The sequence below is a fragment of the Carassius carassius genome, chromosome 46, assembly GCF_963082965.1.
Source record: "Carassius carassius chromosome 46, fCarCar2.1, whole genome shotgun sequence".
In the NCBI taxonomy this organism is placed as follows: Eukaryota; Metazoa; Chordata; class Actinopteri; order Cypriniformes; family Cyprinidae; genus Carassius; species Carassius carassius.
The window spans coordinates 20,456,257-20,477,628 of record NC_081800.1 but is presented as its reverse complement, the minus strand read 5'-3'; the positions used below and the strand labels follow the sequence as shown (position 1 = coordinate 20,477,628).

At 37.4% G+C, this 21,372-nt stretch overlaps 1 protein-coding gene across 1 annotated transcript in view; it reads left to right on the top strand.

Annotated features, from left to right (window-relative positions):
- The window catches only part of LOC132129439 (integrin alpha-5-like), a 49,531-nt gene extending 29,893 nt beyond the window's left edge, over nucleotides 1-19,638 (top strand). The window contains exons 9-30 of the mRNA XM_059541040.1: nucleotides 62-105; nucleotides 319-372; nucleotides 1,098-1,150; nucleotides 1,229-1,437; nucleotides 2,072-2,272; nucleotides 2,360-2,405; nucleotides 2,676-2,789; nucleotides 4,027-4,082; nucleotides 4,745-4,902; nucleotides 5,466-5,603; nucleotides 8,138-8,205; nucleotides 9,692-9,839; nucleotides 10,372-10,464; nucleotides 12,655-12,734; nucleotides 13,162-13,242; nucleotides 13,374-13,479; nucleotides 14,253-14,411; nucleotides 15,953-16,060; nucleotides 18,320-18,433; nucleotides 19,037-19,138; nucleotides 19,258-19,380; nucleotides 19,472-19,638. Of these exons, the coding sequence (XP_059397023.1) occupies nucleotides 62-105; nucleotides 319-372; nucleotides 1,098-1,150; nucleotides 1,229-1,437; nucleotides 2,072-2,272; nucleotides 2,360-2,405; nucleotides 2,676-2,789; nucleotides 4,027-4,082; nucleotides 4,745-4,902; nucleotides 5,466-5,603; nucleotides 8,138-8,205; nucleotides 9,692-9,839; nucleotides 10,372-10,464; nucleotides 12,655-12,734; nucleotides 13,162-13,242; nucleotides 13,374-13,479; nucleotides 14,253-14,411; nucleotides 15,953-16,060; nucleotides 18,320-18,433; nucleotides 19,037-19,138; nucleotides 19,258-19,380; nucleotides 19,472-19,552 (2,336 nt within the window). The 3' untranslated portion in view covers nucleotides 19,553-19,638. The remainder of the gene's footprint in view (nucleotides 1-61; nucleotides 106-318; nucleotides 373-1,097; nucleotides 1,151-1,228; nucleotides 1,438-2,071; nucleotides 2,273-2,359; nucleotides 2,406-2,675; nucleotides 2,790-4,026; nucleotides 4,083-4,744; nucleotides 4,903-5,465; nucleotides 5,604-8,137; nucleotides 8,206-9,691; nucleotides 9,840-10,371; nucleotides 10,465-12,654; nucleotides 12,735-13,161; nucleotides 13,243-13,373; nucleotides 13,480-14,252; nucleotides 14,412-15,952; nucleotides 16,061-18,319; nucleotides 18,434-19,036; nucleotides 19,139-19,257; nucleotides 19,381-19,471) is intronic.
- The last annotated feature ends 1,734 nt before the right edge of the window (nucleotides 19,639-21,372 follow it).

Below are 21,372 nucleotides of genomic sequence, written 5' to 3'. Positions count from 1 at the left end.
CCATGTTTTCACTACTAAATCTTTCTGTTTTTCCTCTCTTTTTTGCCTCACCTTTTTTCAGACTTTGTGACTGGAGTTCCCAGGGGAGTCAGTCTGCATGGACAGGTGAGAGAAACCAGTCACACTATAAACAGTGAAATTTAGCCAGGGGACTTTTCACTCAAGATGCGGGTTAAGTAAGAGTTTCAGTGCATTAAATGTGACCAAATCTATTAAACAATCACTATAGTATGACTTAGTTTGGAATTGGTAATCAACCAGAGATTTTATGATGGTACTTGATGGAATGAAAAATCTAGTTTGTTGTCTTTTAATCAGGTTTCCATTCTCAATGGTTCTCTGGATACACTGAAGAACTTCACTGGTGAGCAGGTAAGTTTGATGGCATTCATTTTATTGCAAGTAGAACACATTGGCAACCTCCTAGAACATCCTAGCAGCAACATAGGAATGCACACAAAGCATCTTAGCATCATGGTGACATGTTTTGTATGCCCATGCTCTATTTTTAAATCTTGTTTCTAAGTTCCTCTATTGGCTTTTGTGGTGTAATAATATATTTTGCTGCAGCTATTTTAGGACGTGACATTTTAACAAAAGTTATGTCATTATTACCATGATATTCTTCTAAAACTTGCATACTGATGACATAAGCAAAAATCATTTCCTTTACAAGTCTCTTTAAACCAAGTTGGAGTGCTCAGTGGTAAGTAGTAAAGGACAGATTATGTGAGGCAAGAGCTTACGGGCAATTTTCCTAGACGAGTGCCAGAGTTTTGCAAGTGGAAATTGTTGGAGGTCTTTTACTGCTCTGATTGCCTCAGCTGAGTAAATACAATCAAAAAGCATTTGAGTGTGCCCACCTCAGGGGGCTAGAGAGCGAGCCACATCTGAATCATCAAAGAGTTCTTTTCATGCACTCAAACCATAACCAAACAGAGTAAATGTCAATGAGTGCCTTCAGGCGTAAAGTTACTGTCCATGTGACATTCATAAGAGTCTGCATGCTGTTTGTATGTACAGTGTAAATCTGAGAAGCTTGTATCTACATGTGATTCCGATCAATTACAGTTTTAAATTTTCCTAATTTTTTTCAGATGGGTTCCTACTATGGCTATGCGGTAGCTGCTACTGACATAAACAATGACGGGTAGGTAACCATAACCAGGGCTCAGACAAGAATGTACCACAAGAATGTGTTTAAGTTTGTGGTCCATATCACCTTCAGGATGACGGACCTGCTAGTTGGGGCTCCCATGTTCATGGTTCGTGACTCTGATGGGAGGTTAGAGGAGTTGGGTCGGGTCTACGTGTACATGCAGAACAAAACTTTGGATCTCACACCTCAGCTACCTCACCTCACGGGCACACAGATGTTCGGCAGGTTTGGCAGCTCCATTACCCCTCTCGGAGACCTCAACCAAGATGGATACAATGGTGAGAGATCTTCCTAGATTTTTGCGTTTATCTGTCAGTTTTCAGACAATTGTATTAGTTATCAGTCGATATTGGATTTGTTTTATTGGTTTTGGTTGTTTGATAGATATCGGGCTTTATTTAATTGTGCATGTTCATTTCCCTTATTTATTCTTTTAGATTAGTGTTATTTTGGTATCATTTAGAGACTGTTTTATTTTTTTTATTAATATTTTTAATCAGTTTTTATTTTTAATCATAGTTAAATTTTTAGTACAGGCGTTTTCAAATGGCGGACCAAGATCCGGGTTCGGACCCAGGCTTGGTTCTAACCCGACCGCTAGACAACGAGGGCAACATTTTACCTAGGGATGCACCGATACTGATACTGCTATCGGTATCGGGCCCGATACTGAGCTCCTGTACTCGTACTCATTAAAATGCTCCGATACCAAACGCCGATACCACACAGCATGTGATAAGTGCCATATTCAGACAAAGAAACAGTTTTAGGTTTTATTTTTTATTCATTAAAAATAATATAATGTAGACTTTTAATATCTTCCGTTTATCGGTTTTCACCTATAACATGAAAGAAAGTAAAAAAAAGTTTTAATATCATTGCACCTCTAATTCTACAGTATTCTCTTAACAGACGTGGCCATCAGTTGTCCGTTTGGTGGGGAAAACAAACAAGGACTGGTGCTCATCTATAACGGACATGCTGGAGGACTCAGGGAAAAGCCCTCTCAGGTGATTGCTGGCCAATGGGCCTCTGCCCCAGGGTCAGCTCTACCTGCCAGCTTTGGTTTCGCCCTTCGTGGAGGCAAAGATCTGGATGAAAATGGCTACCCAGGTGAGAAAACCTAGTCTCTTTAGCTATCATAAACCACCGCTGTTACTGTTGAAATCTAGTCTGATACCACATTTTTTTCCCATGCAGATCTTATTGTTGGGGCATTTGGTGCAGACACTGCAGTTCTTTACAGGTCAGTCACAGACATGAAGACTAGAGTAATGGCTGCTGAAAATTCAGCTTAGTCATAACAGGAGATAAATTAAAATCGCAATAATGTTTTACAGTATTACTGTTTTGATCTATTAAATGCAGCCTCAGTGAGCATAAGAGAATGAATTCAACTTTTTTTTTTTTTTTAATCTTACCGATCCCAGTTTATCTTACATAAATTTTAATCATAAAGCTATTTAAAAAAATTTGAGTGCAGACTAAATACTTTTGGATGTTATGTCATTTCCAGGTCTCGTCCTATTGTGAACACTAGTGCCACCTTGACTGTCTCTCCAACTATGATTAATCCTGAGGAGAAAGTTTGCACCATAAGCCGTGGGAACGAAACCCTGCATGTGTCCTGGTATGTCTGCCATTTTGTATCAGCCAGAATGTATTGCATTCCTGGTTCAAAGCAGTAAATAGAGATTTTTTATCCAAATCCTAAACATGTAATAATATGAGAAAATATCCTGGTCTTTCACATTTAACATCATTTAATGGCATTGAAGTACACTTACGTAGGAATTAAAAAAATCTAATTTAGTAAATTAAGCTTAATTCATTACATCCACAGTCAGGCTTTGTATGTCAGGCTGGACATATGAAAGGGTGTAGTTATGCTGTCAGTGAAGGCTTTTTCCAATGGTTTGGACATGCTATGCTGGTTGAGAGTGAGCAAAGAAGGTGGTGAAAAGCGTGAAAAGCACCTTTTCCCACCTCCATGACGTGCATTATTGAAAAATGCATCTGTAGAGGGAAAGGAAACTCCGTTGGACTGGTCTCTCTTTGACGTTGAATGTCTGTGTCCCCGACTGTTCTCTCTCGCTCTTTTTTTTTTTTTTTTTTAACAGTGAAAGTTTGTATACGCATGTGTTGATTACAAGTTGTTGCCTAGACACAGAAGCTTTTGCAAGAAATTAGAGAGTGAGAGAGAGAGAGAGAGAGAGAGAGAGAGAGAGAGAGAGAGAGGGGGAGAGGGGGAGAGGGGGGGGGGGTTTAGCAGTGGCTTTGAATGAGATATTGTTTAGTGGTGGAACACAGCTGGGAAACATCAGGATGCACTGAGCTGCACATGCATGTGAGCTCACATACACACACACACACACACATGAAAACACACTGTTTATTGCACAGGTCAAAGTAGCCAGGATTTAGATTTTTATTTTATTCACTCTTCCCCTTCTGTATCTTGTCTGTATATGTTTTGAATACTTCCTTTTCTTTTGTTCCTTTTTCATAGGTTTCTTTTTTTTTGGAAACTTTTCACCTCATTATGGAATAAGATTCCATTATATTGCTATTTTTACTACATTTTCAATCAAAGAAATGGTAGCCTTGGTGAACGGAAGAGACGTCTTTCAGAAACTTTTGAACAGTAGTGAACATTACATCAGTTTCCAGCACAGACAATCCATAACTGTGTTGTGTGATCCATTATACTGGAGTCATCCTTCCTTCAAGCTGTCAAGCGTTATAGCCTGAGGAAACAATAATAGCAAATATTTCATAGCCAAAGAGATGCAACCAATGTGTTTTTAATGTGTCATTGTAATGAATCCACTTCATCTCTCATCATTTGTCTGCTCTGCTTCTTACAGTGTCAACCTAAGCTTTTGCCTCTCAGCCAATGGGAAGCACCTACCAAATCATCTTGGTGAGCCACATCAGCTCTTCTTTACCCACTTATTGATCCAAAGTCATCTAAAATAGTTATCTTTTTTAAATAAGCAACCACCCAACACTAGTCATGCCATAACAATTACCTACAACTACCGCGCAATGTGGCGAACAGTTATTCTTGGACTTATTTTTAATTAATTTCCCTCACAACCTAAAATAAAAGTTTTTTTTGGCATCTAACAGAGCCTTCATGTTTCCCCATCCATCCATAAGCCTTTCTTTGTCCATACATAACCCTCACAATGTATTTATTCAGTAATGAGTTCCCTCTATTCCCCCCGGGCTAATGATATCACCACATGCACTAGACTATGTGCAAAGAAAAACACCTACTGCACAGGCTCAGATAACTGAGCACAGGAGCACAACATGCATCTGAACAGCATGCCTTTTCATCAAAAGCATCATGGCTTTTTTATAGTCATTCTCTGTAGCTGTTTGATAATAATAAAAACGCAATGTTTGGAAGAAGTCTTCACTGTTGCCAAAGCATGAAGTTCTGATCTGCCCAATAGGCTTTGAGATTTAGTGCTGTGTCAGCTTGGCTTCGTCTTGAACTTGTATGCCAGAGCCAACTAAAGGCATTGTGTCTGAAAAATTGCTAAATATATCTTATAATGGGTGTGTGTGTTGTAGAGTTTAACGTTGAAGTTCAGCTGGACCGTCTGAAGCAGCAGCAGAAAGCGGCCGTACGAAGAGCTCTGTTTTTAGAAACCCACCTTCCCTCTCTGCTGAGGACTCTGACTGTGCCAAATGGAGCCAGAGTCTGCAGTGACACCAAGATCTACTTGCGGGTGAGTTTGACCCCAGTTTACCTACAAAACTTTGTAAAGCGGGACATTAATGGTGCACTCAATAGCAGGGTTGTGGATTTGAGTCGTATGACTTGGATTGAATTTCATATCTGATGACTTGCAACTCGACGTTGACAATAATGACTCTACTTTGGACTACAATGCAAAGAATTAGGGCTTTCATGTGACTTGCAAAACAATTGCTTGGTCCCACCTCTGCTAAATAGTATATACAGTGTATAAAAGTTGGATATGAAATGGTGTAATGTTATGTCTTAATGTGGCATTCAGAAGATATTCATTGTTCATTGTGCGTTTTATGAGCAAGGGGATTGTGAGGCAATGAGAGTTAAGAGTATGTAGGGCTAACCAATGGAAACATTGAGTGGAAAAATTGTAAAAAAAAAAAGTTAATTTTCCATTTCTTAGTAAGTGTTAAAAGTTAAGATAAGTGTCGCAATAGATGCCAAAAATGCAGCAACGGAATAAGAATATAATTTCGTCCTGCTTTCTGACCTTTCTCACAAACTCCCGCTCTGTTTTTTTTCTCTGTTGGAGTGTAGAATGAGAAGGACTTCAGGGATAAGCTGTCACCTATCTTCATTGCGCTCAACTTCAGCCTGAACCCTCAAGCCGCGGCAGACAGATACGGTCTGCGGCCCATCCTCAACTACCAAACAGCAGAGCTCATCGAACAGAAAGTACATACATCTAATGCTGCAGATATCCCACAATGCTTTATTTAAACAAACTGAGGTTTTGTAAGGGGCGGTAGGTTCTTCTGCTGCTTTATGAAAAGATTTTCAAAACATACATCTGGGGTGTTCTTATTTGAGAGATGAAGGAAATGTGTAGTGTGTACGGCAGATAACTTTTCACTGTCCCACCAGGAGTAGCTTTCTGGGCTTTATGGAAGCTCCCCTGTAGAGGTGTTTGTGGGTATAGAGGGTAAATAGATTTCAGTTTTTTTTCTGGGCAGGTTCTCACAGGCCTTATGACGTCTGTTAAGCTTTAAGTTTTTGGGTGGTAGCTTTCTCTCAGTAGTTATTGAGACCGTGCTGAACACATGGGCCACACTGACCATATGAAAAATCATTCTGAACCGAGATCTTGGAAATATTGTAGATGGAACGATCTTCTAAACTTTCACTTATTCAAGCCAAAAAACTAACTGGAAGCCCTTTTATTCATGATAAATGAGAGTGTTCTTTATAAAGGAAGGGAAAATAATTTAAAAGTCTAATTGTTTTTAAATGTCTAATTTAAAAATCATTTATAATTAATAATTAAGTAAAAATGTAAATGTAATTATATACTATCCTATAAATATTATATAAATAAGTGTTTGAGTAAGTCATCAATATCATCATAATAATAACAATAACTACAACACAATATATTTTATGTGATACACAATATATTTGATATAGGTACAGACATTACATAAATATACATGATATTGAAAGCAAATTATAACAATAATGAAAAATAATTGTATTATTATTTTAATTATATTCTAATAAAAAATAGATTTTGTCAAACTTCAAAGACCTTTTTAAGAATAAGTGGAATAAAATAATAAATGTGGGGGAAAATAAGCTTTTACGGGGTCTTTATTTTCAAGGGACTATGTGAGTCTCCGTATTTATTTCGTCTATAGATTGAGATGTTTTGGAGCTCCTTTTATAAATGTTTGGAGTGATCCTGCCTGACGTCCTCCAATTTGTTGACTCAATCATGCTGTTTTCAGACCTTTACAAATCTGTAAACACTTTATGGGGGTTTAAGCTGTGGATCAGTTTGGTCATATGCACATGTGACCTTCTCTGTGATCTCTGCTTGGGCTTCTAATTGTTTGGTTGCTCCAGTGATCCCAAACAACCCTCTTCAGGAGGTTTGGAGCAGCCCGATACAGATCTATGGAAAGGGCTGGCTGCCCTCATCGGTTGTAGTTAGAGCTCAACAACTGCTGATTACAGGGAAGACACTTTGCTTTTTCTAATCTCCCTATTCTATTTTCTTATCATCATGTTGCATCATTCTCGCACATGTTGGAAATACAGTGTTGTAGCAATTAACCGCGGCACCACTTCCCCATTTCTTTATGTTTAAAAGTCTTTCACAAATTGTATAAAGATTCTCTCTCATTGAGTGTGCTTTATGGTGTATGTATGTATGTATGTATGTATGTCTGCATGTGTGTGTGTGTATGTATGTATATATATATATATATTTGTATATATATTTGTATATATGTGGTGAGAGAGGGGTGGTGTTGAGTGCAGTTAGCATGCGGTTCATGTTTGTGGCAGATAGAACAGCCTTATGGGTACAACCAAAGCTCTTTATCCCTTCAAGTGAGCTCTGTATGTTTTTTGAAGCCTGTACACATCTGCTCTTCAAACCAGATTTAATTCAGCAGTTTACTAATCTAAAACGTTGCATTTTGTAAGCTGAGAGATCTTAACCTGTGTAAATGGTAACGTTTATATTCATTTTGTACGATGGTGTATTAGGCGTCAATAATCTCTCACTATATCATGGTCATGCACTAATACCTGACATAACTGAATGCACTGTTTATAATGTTTGTTATTTACAAATATCTTACGAGTGCTTTGCTTGGATTTTTGAAAAAAGCTGTTTCATTGGAGTTTGTAAATAGTTTCATAGTTTAAGTAGGGTTGAAATTTCATAGGAATTTGTAAGTATGTAAAGGTTTATTGGATTTTTTTTCTGTGTGAAGTGCCTAGAGATGTTTAGTTGAGATGCTGGTTCTGGGAAGTGTGTCTAAATGTATGCTTATCAGGGCAATGACACCTTAGGTGGTATCAATCATATGATAAAAAAAAGAAAAGAGAATCTGACAGTTTTTATTTTTTTTTTAGATCACATTACTCTTAAATGAATGGCTAACTTATTGTGTTTTTACCCTTTTTGTTTGTTTGTTTATACATTTAATTTCTCAAACAATATTATCATTGATTTATTTTATGCTGAATTATTATTATTATTATTTTTTCAAAAAGAAATAACATTTATTGTTATAGATCATGCCAAATTTCTAATGCTTTTCTTTTCATACATTTAAGCCTCTCAACAGTTTATAAAAACATTATTGTCAGGCATTGCATTTTTAAAGTATTATGAAATAAATTTATAGATGTGGGAAAAATTACCTTTATGTAATCATAATCTCATAATTTACCTTAATGTTTTCTGGCTTGTGTTCTAGGCCCAGATTTTATTGGACTGCGGAGAGGACAACATCTGCGTCCCTGACCTGAAACTCTCTGTGCAAGGGTAAGATGATTGGCAAGGAATGCAAAAAAGAAATAAAAGCCTGGGGTTTAGTGTGCTTGTTGCAAAATTTGCAGCAAATTTATGTATTAAGTAAAACTATTATAGGCATGAAAAATAAGTAATGGCTATTTCTGCTACTGTTTAGATGAGATATTTGGATTAATATACAGCTTTTACAAAGTCTGAAAAAGATTGTTCCCAGGTGAGATTAGTGGCACACACACACATGCATAGATACACAGGAAAAAAACAGGAAGGAGGGCTATACAACAGGTGCTGGGATTGGCAGACTTGGCTTGTGGAAAAAAAAACTGCATTGATGAAGCAGATAATTTTGGAAAATTTGGGGGTTGGAAAACTGTGGCCCCCTTTTCCCTGCAATTACAACTGCAATTCCCTGCAGTTGATTTGTAAAATCTGTGAGTATTTTCTCTTTCTTTTATACACAGACTTGTTTTTCAGTTATTATTCTTCGACTGCAAAAAATATGCCTTACCAAAAACCTTACAGATTTGTTGCGTTTGTCTTAGGCCACATATTTATTAAACTGTGGAGGGCATTAATTAGCTCCACAGAGTCTTAATTATCGCCATCCAACAACAGAGGGAATAGTATGTCTTGGAAACTCACTCGAGGGGTTATTCTATAGGAGAGAATTTGAGAATACATCTAGACAACTTTACAGGGACGCCTTGGACAACATGGCTATTCTTTAGTACAGCTTTCAGCATCTGCTTCCTAGGTCCAGGTTTCAGTCAAATGTACTTTTATACTAAATAATTTCCAAGTGATTATTAGAACTTACCAGTGTTGATTGGTTGTAAAGATCATGGGATTTATTTTGAGTAGCCATTGAATGCAAATCATGACCTCCCTGCGACATGAACCCAAACCTCATATGTGCCATCATGAATGTGCAGCAAGCACTGGCTTCCACATAGGTTTGAGTTCCCCACCAGCCGAGTGCCAGCGTTTGAATTCTGTGCATGCCGCTTCCCCAGCATGGCTTTACGAGGCCAGGCGTTAATTGGAAGCATCTGTGTGGCCCTCGCATGGAATTTATCATTGTGTCTGAGATGTAGAGAGAAAAGAAAGTGGGAAGGGAACATTAAGGAATAGAAAAAAGTGAACCTTGCGTAATGTTTCACAGTCTTTGTCATTGCATGTTAAACTTTATAGCTACAAAGGAAATTAGGGGTTTTTAATAGGAAATGTTTGCACAATGCAGGAGGAAGGGGCTTCCTGTTGCAAAGATCTGAGTGACATATTACTGCTAGGTCATTGTCCTGTGTGCTCAATACTTTAGAGCTAGTATAAAACTACTACACAGGTTTTAAATGACCAGTTAGTGGTGTTTGTTAATGCATTGACTTAAACATTGTTTGTGTCTGAAAGTACAATTTGTATATTTGCTCTTGACCCTGTAGAAAGTAAATTAGCCACCAATGGAAGAGTTTTATGTTTTGTTCCCTTTTTTGTTCGGCAGGGACAGGAAGGAAGTGTACATTGGTGATGACAACTCTCTGACACTGACTTTCAACGCAAAGAACGATGGAGGTGGAGCGTATGAAGCCGAACTGTATGTGGTCTTGCCACCAGAGGCAGACTACAGTGGAATAGCCCGCAATAACGAGGTGAGATATGGAGACCCTACCTCCAGGTGCTGCCCATTACACTATTAACTCAGCTGAGAAAGACATTCATTCTGTTACTTTGATACTCGAGAAGATTTTTTTTTTTTTTATGAAGACATGTGATGAGAAATTCTGTAGTGAGGCAAAACTTGTCAGTGTTTGGCATTTGAATGTAGTGGTTTTGGGGTCCATGGAAATTTTAAAGAAAAAAAATATAAATTTCTGTTTAAATTATATAAAATTTTACAAAATATTTGTATTACTACGAACAATTAGAATAATAGTTTTGCTTCAAATTAATGTCGTAATAAATTCAAATATTTTTGCTTAAGAACAATGACAATGTAGAAATCAATTATTATTACCGTAAGGCTGTGTAAGGATAATTTACTATAGATAAAAAATGTAGCATTCAGCAAAAGTACAACAACTGGTCTGAGCAGGTATAGACATGAGTCAGGGGTATGAGTTATCATTCTGTGTGTGTGTTTTCCCGATGTTTACTGGTCTTTTTATCTGTTTCTCTGGACAGAGTCTGGCTCAACTGACCTGCAGTTATGAGATGGAAAATCAGACCCGCTATCTCAGCTGTGACCTGGGCAACCCCATGAAATCAGGCACCAGCGTAAGCACCTCCACACACACTTTTATCAAGTGCAGTTGAATCTTAATGCTTAATAGTTAATGCTTTTCTAGCATTTTCTATCTTTAAAAAAAAATTGTTGTCGACCGATATATTGCCAAGGCCGATATATCTGCCGATATTTGACATTTTTCAAATATCAGCATCGGCTGATAAGTTTTTCTGCTTTGGTTGATGTGTTTGAGGTTGGATTTTTATTTTGACGGCGTTGAGAGCAGCAGCGACTGAGCACACAGCTCACATTCCTCTTGTTTACTGTCTTTGTTAGAAGTTCTATCTAATTCAGATATGTCTAAATAAATACAATGGTTAAACAAAGGAATTCATGTATACAGAAAGTATTATAATGATTGCTTTTATATTATTAGTAATAGAAAGGCATTATTTTACATCATTTTACTTTCTTTTTGCCGTCGGCAATAAGCATATACGCATTTATATAATTTAAACAAATCTTTGAATGACTAATGAATATTTATTTTCACAAATCTTGTGGTGTGCATTTTTATCCAGCATGATCACGTGTTCTCTGCGTGATGGTCAGTCTGTGTGAATTGAATGCTTTAAACTTTAAACTCGTGATTTCAAATTATGCTGCGCTTTATACATTTGCCCACTGCCATATTCATTTCATTTTCACTGTGTGCTGTATGTAAAATGAGTGTTACCTTGTCTTTATTTGAGTGCTGTGTTTGTAACGGTAGTAACTTTTTAATGAAATATTTATTTATTTGGGAAAAATACTTTATCTAAAGTTTATTTATTTTTTAAACCATTGTAAAATTATTTAAAATTTCGTAAATATTAATAATAATAATAATAAATACAACACAAAATTATATCGGCTTTATATCGGCTATCAGCCCCCTTGGTTTCGAAGATATCGGTATCGGCATCAGCTGTCAAAAAAACAAATATCGATCGACCACTATTAAAAAACTGATTTGAAGAGGAAACGAAATGAGTAGAATCTCATGGAATGTACATTTCTATAGTGAATTTCTATCTGCCGATCTATTGATCTACTGTTATCATATATGTAGTTATAGTTTTGCTCAACTCTTACATTTTAAAGGGACTAGAAATTGCTTTTTGTGTGTGCAGTCTTTATAAAAAAATTATTTTATCCAGTTATCCTTTTCCAGTATTCACAAACACCTGGAAAAAATTTAGTTTGTCTGGGGGGTTTGTTGAGAGCTGTTTTGGATCATGTTTGGACAAGCAGGAAGTCCCCACCAGTGATGCAGGAAGTGATAGTCATTTTGGCTGTACCCCTTTAGAGAGTGGAGTTCCCCTCTCCAAAATGCCACTGTGTGGAGGTGTAGGGACCTTTTTAATGGCTTTTTAATGTGTCTGCAGAGATGGAGTATAATTGGGTGCCTGTTCAAACTGTTACCTGTCTATGTCCTTATAGACCCCGTTCCTTTTTTTAGTTGATGTAACGCTGTTCTCATTAGTTTTATTCAGCAATTTTATTAATAGTGCTATTTTAGCTAATTATTTTTGGATTCCAGGACCACCAAAGAGGTTCCTCGTAACAACTGGCCTGTATTTGTAATTGTATCTCATGCAATGAGAAATTCAGGAAGTCACACCCACCCCCACGCACACGGGTATGGACACCCACACCCAAATTCTCACACACTGAGTTTAGGGAAATTGAAAGCTGTTCATATGGGGTCTTATTGCTAGAGTTTGTGTGAATGCACTGTAAGCATAAAACCACAAATATAAAAGGGAGACTGGAGCTCCCATGCAGCCTTGAGTTGGGTAGGGGACTTTAGCATTTTAGGGCATTTACTGAGTGGAGGGCTTTTGACAGTGCACCTTAACATGACATCACTGAGATGAATGAGAGATACATTTAAGTGTTTCCACTCATGTTTTTTGGATGGAATACAGGAAAGGAACATTCCACCAATTTTGACTTCCATTCTGTTGCTATGGCAGTGCATTATGGGGGATTTGTGTGTTGTAGAGTTCTTTGGTGTAATTAACGGAAAGCTGAAATTCAGTATTGTGGTATTACTAATATTGTTGGCTCCTTTATGAGAAATTGCTTGTATTTCTGTCATTTTGGGGGTGTTTTAATGAATGAAATATGCAAGTATATGTATTTCTAGGAAGTGAGTTTGGATTTATTGTAAATAATTTATTTTGTTTTATTTTCAGGTATGGGCTGGACTGCGATTCACAGTACCACGTCTCAAGGACACACACAAATTTGTGCAGTTTGACCTACAGATACGTAGGTACGAAACGTGAAACCAATGCACACAGCTGTAATGTGTTTTTTTTTTTCTTTTAAAAATAAAATAAACATTCACACTATCTATAGACAATTAAACTATATGTAGCAAACATTAATAACTGTTTAGTACTTTTGCATAGAAAACATGTCATTATTTGAATTGGGATTTTTTTTCTTATTTACAAATAAGAAATATATAAAAAGGAAATCTTATATAAAGAAATAAACTTTTTTTATTTGATTGCCTTTAATAAATTTATTTATTTAAATATGTATTTCATATTGGCCATCACATGAATTTTTAATTATAAGACTATTATGATCCCTGATATTTTATGCATCTTAAATATATGGTTAGGTTATGTGCACATGCCCTTGAAGAGGCTTTAGTATGCTCTTTAATAAGCTCTCCATCTCTCCATCTGCAGTAAGAATGAGAATAACTCCCAGAGTGAAGTGGTTCCCTACAAATTGGAGGTGGTGGTCCGGTCAGATGTTATTCTACAGGGGTGAGTTCAGATGCAGAACCCATTTATAAGCACTTCACAAGACCACAGCTCTTCTGGAACTCTCACTTGGAAGCTCTCCCTGTTCCTTCACTTTTTCATTTCCCTGTCTTTCTTTATCTCTCATATTACAGTGTCTCCCGACCAGACAAGGTCTTCTTTCCTCCTCCGAACTGGAAGTTGACCAAGAATGTGATGGTTGAACAGGATGTCGGACCCTCCGTCCAGCACACTTACGAGGTAAAGACCTTGTTTTGAGTTGTTCAGTTGGACTTGAAGTCAGAGAGGACTGTCATTGATAGGAATCCATAGTAAAACCTATCTATTCCTGTGGTGTGATTATGGGATGTTTGGTTTTGCCTAGCAACTAGCAGTTAAAGTTTGCATTGTTTTAAATACCCTGCCTGCTTTTTTTTTCAGCTAAAGACGTTTTCATGAACTGCTTGTTAAAAATGTATTAATTAATTCTTATTTAAACTTTTTACAAGCAAAAATAAAATAGACTGTCAATGCAACACCATAGAAGGTCAAAAGTTGTTTCTTCACTGAAAACGTGTTTGTATGCAATTTGTAATTGTACAATCAGAGATCTTTTTTTTATTTAAATGTAATTTTATGTTATGAAATGAACACAGAAGTCACTAAGTCCATCAATCAGTTAAGCTAATTGCTGCTTGCAGTTTGGTTTCTTTATATGACACATACTTTCTGTTATGGTTTTGCTGATGAGTCACACTAAACTTGCACATGGAGAGGTTGTCATGGAGAATCTCCAAAAGTTACACAGAGGTCCTGAAAAAGCACAAGGCATCAAGCAATACTTTTATGATGACCAGAAAGTACCGAAACACCTTTAGCAGCACAACTTCATCTTTTGGTTGTGATGGCATATTATGTCATCGTGAAAATGACAAAGCGGCAACCTTGTTTTTAAACTGAAGTGGTTGAGAGGATTATGACATAACATACACTTGACTCATATCTGTCTTTCTCTGTCCGTTTCTCTTTCTCAGTTGGTGAACAACGGGCCGAGCCGCATCAGTCACACTCTACTGCAGCTCAAATGCCCCATGATGCTTCAAAGCAGCAGGTTCATTTACCCGGTGGAGGTCACGACGGAGGGCCCTGTTAACTGCACCACCCACAACATAGTCAACCCTTTGAACCTCAGGGTAAGAAGCTGTGGGTTAGCTGCAGGGCAGAGATTTAATCAGGGTACAAACTGACAAAATAATTAAGACGTGGGTGCTTTCTGTCATTATGTTCACAACTTTGATCTGTCTTCTTTTAAAGAACCTGCCTGGGTCATATTCCACCCATAATGAAGAAAAAAGACTTTAATTTGATATAATGTATATTACCATATAAATAACATAATATTTAAATTAATAATATCTTATTTTGTAAGTATTTATATTCCATGGTAGTATTTTTTGTGCTAATATTAATTCAAATAAAGTAACTGTATTAAACTGTAAAAAATATTATTACATATTAAATATATATATATATATATATATATATATATATATATATATATATATATACCATTCCCAATATTTTTTGAATATATATATATAATTGAGAATAATGACAATTACATAAAAATGTCCGAGCACATTATAATAATGACAATTTCGAAGAGGAAATGTGCCTAGTTGTAATGAAAATAACTTTATTTAAAAAGCCTGGATTGAATTAAAATCTGCTTAGTTCTGTTCAATAAAAACATATATAGCTGAAAAATTACCCGGACATATTTTTGATAGGTTGTTTGAAATGTATTCTTATAGGGATGTGAAACTATAGTAATTTCTGCTGTTAAGACATTAGAGATGGGAGAGTCACGCAGTAATGTGAGGAGAGAACAGATGTTCATCAGAACAACATGGGCATCATTAAAAGCAGCAGAGCTTGTTGATGACGAGCTAAATTTAAACTTAAGGGACATGCGCTGTCAGTTACACCCAGTTTGTCCCATACAGTCACATACATGTGTCCAACACATGCACACACCACCAATCCATCCATATTACCTAATATGTCATTTTTAGAGCCCACCCTGTCACTCATACAGCCCCACCCAGATGCCCCAAACCAGCCTTTGATCCTCTCATCTCACTCTGCTTCCCTTCATGCTTCACGTCCCATTGCTATCTATGTAAACACAGCCATCAGCTCAATCAGAGCTCTTTTTGAAAGACCCTTCTATAGCATCTTTCTCACTCTGGGGTTATACAAATGATATGAAAAAAGTGTGGGTCATGTGTTGTAATAGAATAACGAATCTTATAAAATCTAATGATTATTCTATAAGTTAGAGTGGTTTGTGTACCTCTGTCTCTCTCTTTTGGGCCCCTCACCAAATCTGGATGATTCGTAACACAAAACTGCTGTTACATCTGGGATTGTGCAGAATTTCTTCCCCAGGTGGTTGTTTGTTCAGTTTTTCATGCCGTTTAGGGCGTTTCTTGGTTTCAAAGAGTGTATGGCTCTGGACAACGGAGAAGTTGCGTAAAATTCGGACATTTGTTGCAAAATTCCCCTTGTGTCCCACATGATGTATCCTTCCCATTGAGCTCACGGCTGAATGTCTGTGTTGAGTCAGAGGGCGTCAGTACAGACTGAACTGTGATGTAAGAGTCCACAATGTCCAAAAGGGCTGTGAGTTTCCACTTCATGTTCTGTTCCCTTTTCTTCTCTCTCTCTGTAGCTCCAGCAGTCTTCTACCGAGCAGCCTCCTTTACGAGATGCGACGCACAAACACCACATTGAGAAGAAGGAAACGCACAAGGGCGAGCTGTCTCAGCTGACCAATCTGGTGAGATTACTTTAAACTAAAGAGAGAAAGTCACAATGCACAAAGAAAGTGAGCTAAACACTCACTCTGTTCTGAGAATTAATGAGCTGTCTAAATATGGACAAATGAAATAAAACCTCACAAGTGAGTGATTTAGGCAGCATCTTAAATACCCAATTAGCTGATTGCAATACAGTTTTAAGGTTACCATGTTGCTAAGTGAAAAACCCTGCTAAAAACATCTTAAACTAGCATAAACTGGTTCTTAGCTGGTCATCAGGCTGGTCTGTTGGCTGCTTTTAGGGTGGTTTTGGACACTTGTCAGATGATCAGGCTGCTAACACCAACTCGGCCGTGCTGAGAGACCGTCTTAAAGCAGCTAAGACCAGCAAACCAGACTAGTTTGGTTTAAATTGGCCTTTACAGCTAAGGGGAAACTCTAATGTGCAAAACCATACCTAGCCCACACATATATTGGTTAAAATGGTCAATATAAAAAGGGAAAATTCAATTTCAATGCTTTTGCTTTCACTCACAAGAAGGTGAAAGTGATCTTCCAAGAAAGTTTTCAATTCTGTTTCAAAAACTGGCTTTAATGAGCAAACAAAGCTTCTTGTGGGAACGAAGAAGTTTCAGAATGAATGCAAAGTTACTCAGGGTGAAGGAAAAAGTTGAATTCAATCAATTTGTAATCCAAAATGGTGGTAAAATTATGACATAAATGCATTCTGGGATTACATTCACCTTGAAGGACACACACGATGTTTCCTTTGAATTTGTCCAAAACTGAACAATTATGATTTGTACCTTTTGGAACAGGCTTTGCATCCAGAATGCCTTGCCTGCTGATGATGCCTTAAAAGCGGTTTAGGTAGGCTGCTCACTAGGTTTCATCTAACTGAGCATTCTCAGAACCTCAGGTGGCATAAGACCTTTCGTTCACTACTGTAGTAACTCAGAAGATCAAGTCATACAGGGTCAAAGATCTGCTGTGACTGATTGGCTGCCATTAAAGATGTTTTGCTTGGTTGGTTTAGATGTATGTGTGTGTTTTTGTGTCCTTGCATATGAGCATTGCCATGTGATAGAACATGAATGACCTCATTACTCTCCAAAGTGATGGGTCTGCTGATTGTGTCGTCCAGCTGTTGCTCTGTACCTGACCAAATAAAAGAGGGCTTTGTCACCAGTTATGTTCAGTCGCCCACATTTATCATCTCTTGCTTGATGACGTGTTCCTAGAGGCCAATTTATTTCTTTGGCCTGCTACCAGGTGCTTATTTTTATGAGGGAAAACAGGAGTCTTTGTTGACATGACTTCGTATACTACAAGATAAAAATTTATTGAAGCAAACTTGACGAAGTTTGCTTCTATTATATTATATTATATTATTGGCAAATAGTTTTCTTGTTTTAAACATTCTGATATCATTCAGTAATATTAAATGAGCACATAATGTTTAATGAGTATTTACATTAAATTAGACTTTGTGTCCGTATCAAATTCAATTGATTAGAAAACAAAAACCCAAGTTAAAGTAATGTCTGCTTTATTGTATTTAATAACTTTTGTGAAAATAGCATGACAGTATGGGTGAAATGTTCCATTGTCATTCGACGTAACACATTTTTTATGTAAAGATTTGAAACGGCATACTTATTCTGACATGTAATTTTTAAAATGCATAAAAGAATGTTATCATAATAAATTCCATGTAGCACTATATGGAAATTTGTTTCCTCATACTCCTAATGAAATGAATGTACGGGGATCTGATGACGAATGTGGTAATGTACCAGAGCTAAATGTTATTGTGTCAGATGGTCGGAATCTGGCTTTAGGCAACTGTAGGCAAGATTTTACAGTCCTGTGACTCTACCAGTGAATTCTCAATAATTTAAAGCAGTTGATGCACAAGACATTAACACTAGGTCTTTTGTCTTCGCCATTGGCTCGTGACGTGAATATCTGTCTCATGGCTCGCATTCATAATTATTTTGAGGTTTTTAATTAACGCTTGTGTCCCACATGACAGGCAGGCATGCTTTTATTGTGATTTTATTTATTTCTGCCTGGAAGTTTAATTCACATGGTAAAGAGTTGTTACATTTCAGTGTTATTTATTTAAATGACTGCTGTTATGAAGGGTTTGTAATGAGTTATGGCAGGTGCTAACATGCAGTGTGATGAAATACTTCTGTAAATTTCATTAGGTTAATTCTATAAACTGATCATTATTAACTCTCTCTATTTTCTTTCTTTTTTTGTTGATGTTTTAGTCTTGCTCCAGTGTGGATTGCTGGACTCTGAAGTGTAACGTTGGCCTGCTGGAGAGAGGGACTAGTGCCATACTACATGTTCGCTCACGAATCTGGGCAGAAACATTCATGGAGGTGAGCGGAAAACCTTGGTGCAGGCAGTCCAAAGCTGTCGTCTCTAGATTATTAATAGTACTGCAATAAATGCAAAGCGTGGCTTGTACAAGCTTTCATACAGCCAAAATTCAGACTCCAAAGACTAAAAAAAAACAAAACAAAGCTTGCTGAACTGTCTGTCCCATGATTACACTGATTAAATATAAAAAAGCATGGCTGTGTGTGACTTGGTCACTACTAAGTGAGCTAACAGAGTTTATAAATGTCTGTTCTTGTACAGTATGTTAAAGAGAGTCAGATGAGATCTCCAAACAGGAGCTCTTTTGAGATACTCCTGACATGCTTTCTGCAGTTCTAGCCTATACAAAGCTTATAAGTAAGTGCATTGAAAATACATCAGGAGAAATTCTGAGAGCTCAGCGGATTGGAATGTCAGAGGGGTTTTGTGAGCAGCAAATCCAAACTGAAACACTGGGATTCAGTGAAACCATACTGCCCTCATCTGGATGCATGGAAGATTGCTACATAGAAAGCCTATTCAGTTCAGAACCACCAGCCGCATTCTAATGCACAGCCAGTTTAACATGTAAATTCTTTACATTTTTTATGCCTTATTTGCAGAATCCTTATAAAAACCTTATTCTGGAGTGCATTGCTAGTTACAAAGTGGAAAAGATGCCATATGCCATTCTGCCAAAAGTGACTTCTAGTGGTGCTAAAAAGGTAAGCTTCATACCTTACTTATCAAATCGAATTCATGTTCGTCACTTCTAGACATAATCTAGCTGGTTTGTATTAGTTAATTCATCCACTGATCTTCGTCTTCTGTCTGTTACCTGTAGATGGTCACTCCTGTGGTATGGAATAAGCCAGACAGTACGTATGCTGTTCCTCTGTGGATCATCATTCTGGCTATTCTGGCCGGTCTTCTACTGCTCGCACTGCTGATCTACGTCCTCTACAAGGTCAGTGTCTGCCATTTTCTTTTTTTTATCACCATAGGAATATCTTGTAACCAGTTGTAAATTTCTCTCCTTCTCTTCTTGGTTCCTGTAGCTCGGCTTCTTCAAGAGAACTCCGTACGGCACGGCCATGGAAAAAGCCCAGCTCAAACCTCAGGCTGCATCCGAGGCCTAAACTACTAAACTAAGAGCATTCAGAGAGCACGTCCCGGAGAATGTTCTTAACCAGAGGCCATCCAAAGAGAAGTTACTTGCGGTTTAAAAAACAACAAAAACAAACAAAGACTACAGTAGACTGCAGTAGAGGAATACGAAGGAAAGATCACTGGATCTCCACCGTACTGCACTAGATCACGAGACCCTGAGGACTTAAAGCCAAATGAATGTTTATTTTATGTTATCGTATTTTTAACCACCACCTATAGCCTATCACTCACAAACAGATCTTAACCAAAGCTCAGGATCACTTGTCTTGCCTGGCAACCTGCAAAAGAAAAAATGGCAGCAAATCTACAAACACAATCTGCACTAATATTGAGTAACATTTTTTTTTATGTTTGAATTTAACAATTTCATTTAGTTTTTTCTTCTTAGTCCGTAGCTGCTCATGTGTTCCGGATGGTTAAACGGCATCTGCAGTATTGCATTTTACATTTTTAGCGTGTACGTTTACACCAAAACAAAATCATCTATGCAGTATTTCACAACTAACCAAAGATATTGAAACAGGTTTTGCTCATTTATTGTGCTTTGAGAGTGAGAATGAGGTAGTTGGATACCTCACCGTGGACCCTCATCTCCACTTTCCTGCTGTCCTTTTTCTTTTCATGAAGATGTTTTAAATGTTTTTTTGTTTTGTGGTTTCAAATAGAATGGGTTTTCACTTCAAATGAGATGTTTTTGCTTTGTACCTTTCGAAGAAAGCAAGCCAGGGTTGGTTTCATTCTCAGGTGATGCTGCGGAAAGGATTGAGTGACTTATTTCTGCGGAAAACATTGTCAGGATCCTTCGCGGAAGCGATCGTTCTTCCCTACTGAATTTCAAGCATTTGTGTCCTGTTATTGTAGTAGTAACAAGTGACAACATTGCCTTAAAAGTCATCTGGGACTCAACTGGATCTGCGATGAGTCTGTGAAACCTCACCGATGCCTTGAAGCAAAGCTGTGCTTTGCCATTACGCTAACAGACTCTTGGGTCAAAGAGAGGAAGGGTCATCCCTCCAAATTTCTGTGGGTGAACCGAGAACCACTGTGGGCTTGGAAGGAGATTTCCACTAAGTCCGTTTGTCAATGCAAAATTAACTGACTCTCAGACTGAAAGTAAACGTCTTCCAAAGCAGGCAGGATTCATCCAGGGACTGAATGTTTGAAATACACCTGTATACTTCTTGCTTTGTCTTTTTCGTATGTGTGTCTTTGTGATCAACTGCTTGTGTGTGTTTGCATGTGAAGTTATGAGGTTTTTTTTTTGGTTTTATGGAGTGCCACAGTCAGTGTAGAAATGCTTCCATACATCATGGTGCTGAAGTGGCCGAATCAGACGGGAAGTAACTGCAATCACCCATCGAGAAACTCCTGTTTCAGCGAGCCACCTGGAAAGGGAAAGCAGCTGGAACTGTGGGATGTGTAGGAGATCTGTATGGAAGTGCAATATTGTTGTATTTGTTTTGTCATGTGCATATTAATACTTAATTTTAGTGAATTTCTCAGAAATATGGATTATTTGAAGACAACACCCAGTTTGAGGGTTGAACTTAACCCAGATGTTTAAATAATTTATAAAGCAGTGTAATGTTGTAGTCTGAAATAGACAGAAACGTGACTCTGTTGCCAAAAAGGTCCAATAATCTTTTGTCAAATTGAAATGTCATTTATGACAATTTATGTTATGGTTTTACTAATTAAATGTGGTTGTTTGAATTGGTACAGAATCAAATAACTGACCCATAGACTCCACTTGAATAATTAGTAAGGTTTTGAATCTCTTTTGTACAAA